Source organism: Mesocricetus auratus, unplaced genomic scaffold (genome assembly GCF_017639785.1).
Source record: "Mesocricetus auratus isolate SY011 unplaced genomic scaffold, BCM_Maur_2.0 Super-Scaffold_100028, whole genome shotgun sequence".
In the NCBI taxonomy this organism is placed as follows: Eukaryota; Metazoa; Chordata; class Mammalia; order Rodentia; family Cricetidae; genus Mesocricetus; species Mesocricetus auratus.
Genome location: NW_024429209.1, coordinates 3,133,652 through 3,142,685, shown reverse-complemented (window position 1 = coordinate 3,142,685; position 9,034 = coordinate 3,133,652). Strand labels below are relative to the sequence as shown.

Genomic DNA, 9,034 nt, shown 5'->3' with positions numbered 1-9,034 from the left:
AGCCCTGCCTGCTGTGTGGGCTGGAATAGGGGTGTACGAGTGTGGTGGTGGAGAGTGAGCCTGTGGCTGTCTGGAACTGGGCAGGGTCAGGGAGGCAGTTGGGGCTGGTGACTAGTCAGTCAGGACTGGACACCTACTTCTTCATTGTTCTTAGAGCGGCCTCCATTCAAGCTTCTCTAGAACACTGAAGTGACCTGAGGGCTGTGACCCTGGCCTCTGACTCCCACTGGTCAAAACCCCTGTTGCGTGGGGTTTGGTGAACCTGTGGGTCTCTCCATGTTGTCCTCTCTCTCCTCAGAGGCCTGTTTTCCTTTCCCTAGCTAATCTCAGCTGAACATGGAGCCAGCCCCCTTACTGGGGCCTCTGAAGCTTCAATACCACACGGCTAGCAGACCCCCGAGCCCTTCCCCTGGACAGGGTGTCATGATGCATCAGGGCAGCCACTGGGATGGGGGGGGAGGTGTGATGGGACATGGTCCCTAATTTCCCCAGTCACAGACACACAGACCAGAGGCAGTGCTGAGCCTTGTATTAGAGGCCGAATCCCCAGGCCGGTTCCCCCTGTGCATTCTGGGTGTGCTCTGACAACTGGACCAGCGTGAATGCGCACTGTCATCCTCCTAAGGACATGGTGAATGTGTGTGTGCCTTTGTGGGGATGCTGGGAGTTAGCGTCCAACACCAGGACATGAGTGTTTCCCTCCTCACAGCAGCCCAGGAGTGAGAGGGCGTGCCTGGGGATGGCCATCTTCAGGGGTCTTGGTTCCACCCTAGGCTCACCCCCCCCACTGCAGTCCTTCCTTTAAGAGATCCTTCTCGTGCCTGGGGCTGTGGTAGAACACCTGCCTCACCCTGTGGGTCTTAGGGCTCATTTCCTCCCCTGGGAGCTGGGAGCCCAATTCCACGTGGAGGGTAGAGTGTGTGTGTGTGTTGGGGGGTGACAGGGTCTGGGCACTGACACAGCCAAAAATAGCCTAGTCGTCTTTGTCCTTGGCGCCGTGTTTGAGGATGCGGGTGAACTCCACATAGTTAAAGTTGCCCTTCTTGTCAATGGGTGCCTCCCGGTACATCTCATCCACCTCCTCATCTGTGAATCGGTCACCCATGGTGGTGAGCAGCTCCCGCAGGTGGTCCTCATGGATGAAGCCTGGGGCACGGCATGACAAGGTCAATGAGGGCAGGCTCCGGCTGCACCCACTCATTCCCCATCCCCCACCCCGGCCCTGGAGACTGCATAGGCTGCACCCACTCATCCCACCCCCCAGCCCTGGAGACTGCATAGGCTGCACCCACTCATCCTCCACCCCCCACCCCGGCCCTGGAGACTGCATAGGCTGCACCCACTCATCCCCCACCCCCCACCCCCAGCCCTGGAGACTGCATAGGGGGAGACGGGCTAGACGACCCTGTTCTGGTCTTCAGTCACTTTGAGGGAAAAGGATAGGGATGAAGAGTTTGGGAGGGGCCCAGAGGGAAGAGTTCTACAGAGGTACCATCCACGGTGTCTGATGGGACCATGGCCCCACGAGGAGGAAACTTTGCTGTGACACTGGAAGGTTTAAAGGATGATGTTGTGGCCGACAGGTGCAGTCAGGAGGTGGGAAGCCTTGTGTACGTGTTGCACCGGAGCTTGGAGACAGTGATGTCTGGCCTGGTCCCTTCCCCTGTAGGCACTGAGTACCTTGTGCCTCCTGCCCACTGAGGTCTCCCGTGTGCACTGACCTGAGACCTCCTCGTCAAAGCAGGCAAAGGCATTGCGGATTACATCCTCGGGGTCTGTGCCGTTCAGCTTCTCCCCAAACATCGTGAGGAACATGGTGAAGTTGATGGGCCCTGGTGCCTCGCTCATCATGCCTTCCAGGTACTCATCCGTGGGGTTCTTCCCTGTGGTGGGTGGGCATGGGGGCTGCTGTTCCTAGTTCTCTGTCCCCAACCTGGGTAACTCATTCCCAGTGACCTCCCTGAACTGGGTAGGCTGGGAAGCAGGTGCCAGGCAGCCAATTTCCTGCCTTCTCCTGGGCATGCAGCACCTGTCCCTGCCTGCTTCTGAGGTATGAGGGTGTGCCACAAGTCCCTGGCCGCTCCACCTTTCCAGTGTGAGGTCACCCCCCTGCCCCGTGCCTCTGTGCCTGCTGCACCACCAGCCTGCCTTGAATATTTGATTTTCGCCTGTGTGCCAACAGCATCCTTACTGCTTTTTCTACAGGCCAGGAACCGAGGTACAGAGAGGCAGGGTAGCTTATCCAAGGTCACACAGCTAGTAAGGAGCAGGGTCAGCAACCACACCCAGGCAGTCTGTCCCCAAACCCAGATTCAGAAGTGGCTGCATCAGTGTGTGCTGGTGTCACATTTGCTAGGATTTAAACTAGCTCTGTGCCCCAGGTTTTTGTGTCTTTAGAATTGTGAAAATGAGACAGTTGTCCTAAAGTGGCAGTTGTTGGCACAGCTCAGGGATGCTGAACACAGGGCTGCTGCATGACCTTGGGCAGATTGCTGGTTCTTTCTGAGTCTTCCCGCTGCCCTCCTTCCTTCCCCCCTCCCTCCCTCCCTCCCTCCCTCCCTCCTCAAGACAATATTTCTCTATGTAACAGCCCTAACTGTCCTGGAACTCACTCTGTAGACCGGGCTGGCCTTGAGCTCACAGAAATGCACCTGCCTCTGACTCCTGAGTGCTGGGAGTAAAGGCGTGTGCCACCACTGCCCAGCTCCCTTTTTTATTTTTCAACTTGAGAGCAATGTTTTTTTTTCTATTCCTTTTCTTTTTTTGAGGGAGCACCATCTTTATTTTTATTTTTGCTTTTATTTATTCTTCTGTCATATAATACATCCCTCCCTCCACCCCTCCCAGCTCCCTCCTCCCCACCTCTCCTCTCCCCCAGACCCACCACTCCTCCTCCATTTCCCTTCAGAAAAAGGCAGGGCCTCCTAGGGATATCACCTGAACACGGCATAAAAGATACAATAATATTAGGCATAAAATCTCATATCAATGTGTGAAGAGGCTACCCGAAGGAGGAAGAGGGTCCTAAGAGCAGGCAAAGAGTTAGAGACACCCCCTACTCCCACTGTTATGAGTCCCATAAAAACACCAAGCTAACAACCATAGCATATATTCAGACTCCGTGGTTGTTGCTTCAGTCTCTGTGGGTCTCTAGGAGCCCTGCTTAGTTGATTCTGTGGGCCTGTTTCCCCATCAACACAAATTTTCATGCAGGTGCCGGTGCTTTTCTTTAAGTGAGATTTACTCCCTGTCTACTCACCCAGAGAGGCCAACATGTCGTGTAGATCCTCCTTGTCAATGAAGCCATCACGGTTCTGGTCAATCATGTTGAAGGCCTCTTTAAACTCCTGGATCTGGGACTGGTCAAACATGGCGAAGACATTAGATGTAGCCCTCTGGGGCCGCTTCTTGGTGGTCTTGGCCTTGGCTCGCTTGCTGGACATCTTGGCTTCTGGTGTTGGGGCTTCCCTGCAGGAAGGGTGTGCGGGATGATGATGATGGGCATCCTGCCTCCCCCCTGATGGCTTTTAGAGCTAAGTTTGGCATTCAAGGCCTCCTATAGGATTGGGCCTTCAGCCATCCAGTTCTGAGAATAGCCTGGAGGCTGTGATCCTGAATATCTCCATCTTTCATCATCTGGGAATGGGGCAACAGGGCATCCTTCAGCACGATTAGTTAGTTTAGTATCTAGAGAGCCCCTGGAGTGGCACTGGGCATAAAGAGAACTAATTTTGCTAGGACTGGGTAAAACATTAGGGTTGTCTTGGTGCCAACCATTAGGATGTACTGTCTACTTTATTCCTTGATAGCATGTGACCATCTCTCTCTCAGTGACAGGGAGGTAGGGCCCTGCTAGGAGGGAGCTGACCAGCAGCACTGCACTCCTGACGTTACTCTTCCCCAGCCCTCTCCACCCTGCACTCCCCCAGCCCTCTTCACCTCTGCATTCCCCCAGCCCTCTCCACCCCTGCATACACCCCTGCATCCCCCAGCCCTCTCCACCCCTGCACTCTCCCATCCCTCTTCACCCCTGCACTCTCCCAGCCCTCTCCACCCCCCTGCACTCCCCAGCCTTCTCCACCTTCTGTGCTGTCCTGCCCCATTCCTCTGGGCTTTGGAACCCAGCTGCTTTCCTCAGGGAGCCTGACTGGTCCCTAGTGGGCCCTTTGTCACTTCCTGTACATTGAAGCTCCCTCAGGTTGAGACTAGAGATCGAGTTAGATGTGGCCTTTTGGCCGTGGACCAGTCTGTCCCATGCCACTCAAACTCAGACCTCCACTCCAAAGTTCTGTGCTCTTCTCCCCACATCCCCACAGTGGATCTAGGTCCCCCGGCCTGGCATTGAAGGCCCCAATGTGTTCTCCCAGCTTCTGGCTGACCCTGGCCTATCACACTGTGACCCCTTGATGAGAGCTCATCTTTCTGGTGACCTCCAGCATTCCACAGCCATTCCCAGGCCTTCCTTCCAGAAGCTCCTTCTATAGCTGTCTCCCTCCGGCTGAGCTCTGGAGTCCCTGGGGTAATGTTCTTCACCCTTATCTTGACAACCAATATTTGCAGACTCCCTCATTCCTTACTGATAGCAAAAGTCCACAGCAACAGGCTAGTGGATGACTCTTTAGTGTAAGGTTATGTGAGCGCCACTGTACAAATGGGGAAACTGAGGCCAGGGAAAGCACCCAACCCGAACCCGTCATAGCTTGTGGGGAGGATGCATCTCAAGACTTAGAGTCTGCTCCCTCTCAACTAGCCAAGGCCCTAGTATGTCTGCCCCTCTGTCCTGTGCTCTGTCCCCTGGGCCTGCGCGCTACTTCCTCTGCCCCTGCCTGTGGTACTCCACCCCCAAGCTGGATCATGGGTCTCAGGCTGCATCTGCCTGTAGTCTTGAGACTAGCTGTGTAAGGCCCAGCGGGCCCCATCACACGACAGGCTTTGCTATTTCTTTGTGCGGCGCTGAATGGGTGTTGGTAAAAACTGAGGGCAGGAATGTTATCCTTGGAAGCCGGCCCCCTCCTCTCCCATGGCCAGGCTGAGATGGCCATCAACGTTCTTATCTGCAGACCTCTAGGGCAGGCCTAGCCAGGCTCCCCTGTAGCTTGTCACAGCCACCTGTGTCCCTGCCCTCTTCATCCAATGCATGCCCTTGAGAGGGTTGGGTGCCAGGACACCAGGTTAGGCTGGGGTCAGTGGGTGGCAAAGACTGTGGCCAGGCAATTTCTAGAGGTGAGGGCTAAGCTGGGCCCTTAACCCTGAAGCCGTATTTTCCCCTTTCTTGGGTCCTAGACACCAAGGATCAGACAGTTGGTACTTGGCCTGGCCATGACTAGACAGACCACTTCTTCCTACTGTAGCGGCTGACACCCAGGCAGAAGCCACCCCAGACTTCTTCCTCATAACTATCCCCATAGCTGAGCAGTGCCAGATGCTCTTGAACCAGCTTATTAACGACCAAGTTCTCCAAGTCCCTGGAAGCACCAGGGCAGCCAGCGGGCTGTGAAGGAGCAAAGACCCCGACCTTCCCACCTCATTGTTCTGCCTGGTGCACACAGCACCTATAGTCAGTGGGGGAGTGAGGGTGGTCACCTTTCCTCCCTCTCCTGACCCAGGGTGTGCAAAGGAAAGGAAACCTGTGCTCTGGAGGTGAATGGAGCCCCGCAGGCCTCAGTTTCCTCTGACACACAAGGTTTCTTGGGTCAGGGCCCCCTCACGCATCTCTACAGGCGGGTAGCCTGGAGCTCTGGGCTTCGTGTGTGTGTCTCCTTAGCAAAAGGACACTCTAGATACTTTTCCTTGCCCGAAGACCAGTTTTCCAGGGCAGGGAACCATCAATTGCTCAGTCCCCAGCCAGGTCCCCATAGGACCCGAGCAAGATAGCAGCCCCAGCCCGCACCAGTCTGCATGCCACAACCCTCTGGGGGCCGGATGAGGTTCGGCCTGACCACCTACTGTAGCTGCCCGGGCTCTGCACCGGTTCCCACCTGCTGTAGAGAAGAAAAGTCCCGGCCGGCCGGTGCTACGGTGTTGCTGAAGCTGGCTGGCAGTCGCTGGGGCCCCTGCTCTGAGCTCTGGGGGCGGAGACTGGGCTGGCGGGACAGCCTGTGGCCAGGCCTTACTAGGCAGAAGAATGCGCGGGGGTGGTGTGGGGGGCGGGGCCGCCGCAGCCAGCCGGGCCTTATTAGGTCTCCGCTTGCAGGCTGAGCGGGCAGACTGCTCCCGGGATAGCCCCCCTCATCACTGCCTATGATGGGGTCGGTCCAGGCTGGGGCATGGAAGCAGAGTGAGGTGCCCAGACTGGTAAGAAGGGTGGAGTCTTGAGGCTTCCCGCTCTCCGACCCCTCCCCGTGTGTCCCGGAGTCCTCGTCCTCCATCCCCCTCTGTGTGGGTTTGGGAAGGCTGGCCTTTACTAGACCAAGTATGGTCTTTTTTCAGTGGGAACCGAGGACAGTCCTCATAGCGGTGGACATCACACGTTCCCTAGGGAACTTTACAGCATCCAGTTACTTTGTAAATAGCTGCCTGACCCTGCTATGGGGCAACTAATGCATCTGCCCAGGGAGCCCTGGGAGGGAGATGTGAAACCCCCCAGACACGGGACAGTTCTGAGCAGAAGGGTTCAGTGACCTGGGTTGAAATAGAGTAAAAGTGACACCGGGGACCAGCGAGGAGCTATTGAGAGGGGATGGGGCTAGACATGGGTGTTTCATGCCAGTAATCACAGCATTCGAGAAGCTGAGGCAGCTGGGTATATAGCAGCAGGTTCCAGGTCAGTCTGAGCTAGAGTGATGCTATCTAAAGGAATAGAATCTAACAGCTTTTATCTGCCCAGGGCAACGTTAGAGGTAACAGGCGAAACACTTCTCAAGTTTAGCATAAACGCCAGAAGTCACAAAGGAAAAGGTTTCAGCGCAGGACTAGAGAGAGGGTGGAGGAGGCGGAGGTGCAGGCTCGGGGCAGCCGGGGGGTGAGAAGGGGAAACCCTGGAAACATTTCAGTGCTTCAGCCAACAGGACTTGGAAATGGATCCGCCTGGAATGACACAGGACAAAGTTGGCTCCAAGAATTAAATTTTTTTTCTTTTAAAATTATATTTATTTGTGAAGGGAGTTGGTGTGGACGCTTTCAGGAGTCCGTTCTCTCCTTCTTAGTGGTCTGGGGGTCAAACCTGTTGTCTGGCTTGCCAGCAAGTGCCTTTGCTGTCACAGGCCCCAGCTCGAGAATTAGGGCGGGGGGGCAGCTGGAGAGAGCGGTCATGGGCTGAGTGGGTGTAGGTAGGGCAGATTTTGGAGAGAGGCATTTCGTCCCGATGTATTGATTTTTGGGAGCGTTCTTTTCAAGTACACAGTAAGGTTACAGAGCTATACAGAAAACTGACTTAAGTGAGATTTCCCAGTTGCACCTGGCTCTTTACTCTTACCCTGTGGGTATATACGATTCCCCAACCCTTAACAGTTTATCACTACATGTGATATTTTAATACATCCTAAAAGGGTCTCTTACATATTGGTAACATAATTGTCAAAATCAGAAGTTTTAACATGGAGATAGGTATCTAATTCACAACTGTGTCATGTATCCCAGTAATATCTTATATGGAGATTTGTTCTGGTCCAGGTGTGTTGTCGTGGTTTTTAATCTCTGTTTGTGGGGGGGCACATAAAATACACATAACATGAAACTTTTCATTTTAACAATTTTTAAAAGGTTGTTTTATTGTTGTTTTGTTTTTTGAGACAGAGTCTCTTTACATAGACCAGGCTGGTCTCGAACTTACAGAGATCCACCTGCCTCTGCCTCCTGAGTGTTGGTATTAAAGGCACGTGCCACCATGCCCAGTTTTAAGAGTTTTGAAATTATATTTTAGATTTTGCGTGCATGGGTATGTGCATATGAGTGCAGGTGTCCCTGGAGTTCGAGGAGACTTTGGATCCGCTGGTACTAGAATACAAAGGAGTTGTGAGCTGCCTGCCGTGGGCACTGGGAACCAAACTTGGGTCCTTGTGACCACTGAGCCATCTCAGCCCTTTTAAGACTGTTTAGTTGTGTGTGTGATGGGGTAAGGTACAGGTGCCAAGGGCAGCCTATGGGGGTTGGAGGGTGACTCATGAAATTGGTGCTTTCCATTCATCTTTACATAAGGTCTGCTGGTAGAACTCAGGTTACCAGACTTTTGCCACAAACTCTGTTACCTGCTGATTCATCTCACCAGCTTTCCATGTTTTTTGTTTTAGTTTTATTTAATTTTCTGTGCATGTGTATATATGAGGTGATATGTATTATATATATATACACACACATATACACATACATATATTTTTGAGATGATCTCATGTAGCACATACTGATCTTAAACTCTGTGCCTCTGAGAATAAATACCCTTGAATTCCTTATCCACGTCCACTTGTTTTTTTTTTTTGGGGGGGGCAGCAGTTTTTGAGACAGGGTTTCTCTGTGACTTTGGAAGCTGTCCTGGAACTAGCTCTTGTAGACCAGGCTGGCCTTGAACTCACAGAGATCTGCCTGCCTCTGCCTCCTGAGTACTGGGATTAAAGGCATGCACCACCAACGCCTGGGTTCCACTTCCACTTCTACTTACTTCCCTGATGGGGGAAGTCCTTCTGTGTATATGTTGTCCTATTGGTTGATAAATAAAGCACTGTTGGCCAATAGGGAAGCAAGATAGGTGGGAGGGGAGTCGATGAGGATTCTGGGAAATATAGTCAAGAGTAGAGTTGCTATGTCATCCTGGGGGAAGAGAGGATGCATGAGGTTGTGTTCTTGGTAAGATAAGACCTTATAAAAATATATATTAGAGTCCGGCATTGGTGGCATACGCCTTTAATCCCAGAGCTCAGGAGACAGAGGCAGGCAGAACTCTGTGAGTTCGAGACCAGCCTGATCTACAAGAGCTAGTTCCAGGATAGCCTCCAAAGCCACAGAGAAACCCTGTCTCAAAAAAAAAAAAAAATATATATATATATTAAAAACAAACAAACAAACAAAAACCCTGAAAAATATATATTAGTAATTATGGGTT

The 9,034-nt window shown here is 52.9% G+C and overlaps 1 protein-coding gene across 2 annotated transcripts; it reads right to left on the bottom strand.

Annotated features, from left to right (window-relative positions):
* Positions 1-514: 514 nt before the first annotated feature.
* On the bottom strand, positions 515-6,135 carry Myl9 (myosin light chain 9). 2 transcript variants are annotated; one of them, XM_005084607.4, is made up of 4 exons: positions 5,979-6,135; positions 3,260-3,468; positions 1,722-1,883; positions 515-1,146 (listed from the first exon to the last, which is right to left on the bottom strand). In XM_005084607.4, exons 2-4 carry the CDS (start codon positions 3,441-3,443, stop codon positions 974-976), a joined length of 519 nt encoding a protein of 172 aa, XP_005084664.1. In that variant the 5' UTR covers positions 3,444-3,468; positions 5,979-6,135; the 3' UTR covers positions 515-973. The 2 variants fall into 2 exon arrangements, with proteins under 2 accessions (XP_005084664.1, XP_021091337.1); XM_021235678.2 differs by having other exon boundaries at positions 5,947-6,071.
* Between the last annotated feature and the right edge of the window lie 2,899 nt (positions 6,136-9,034).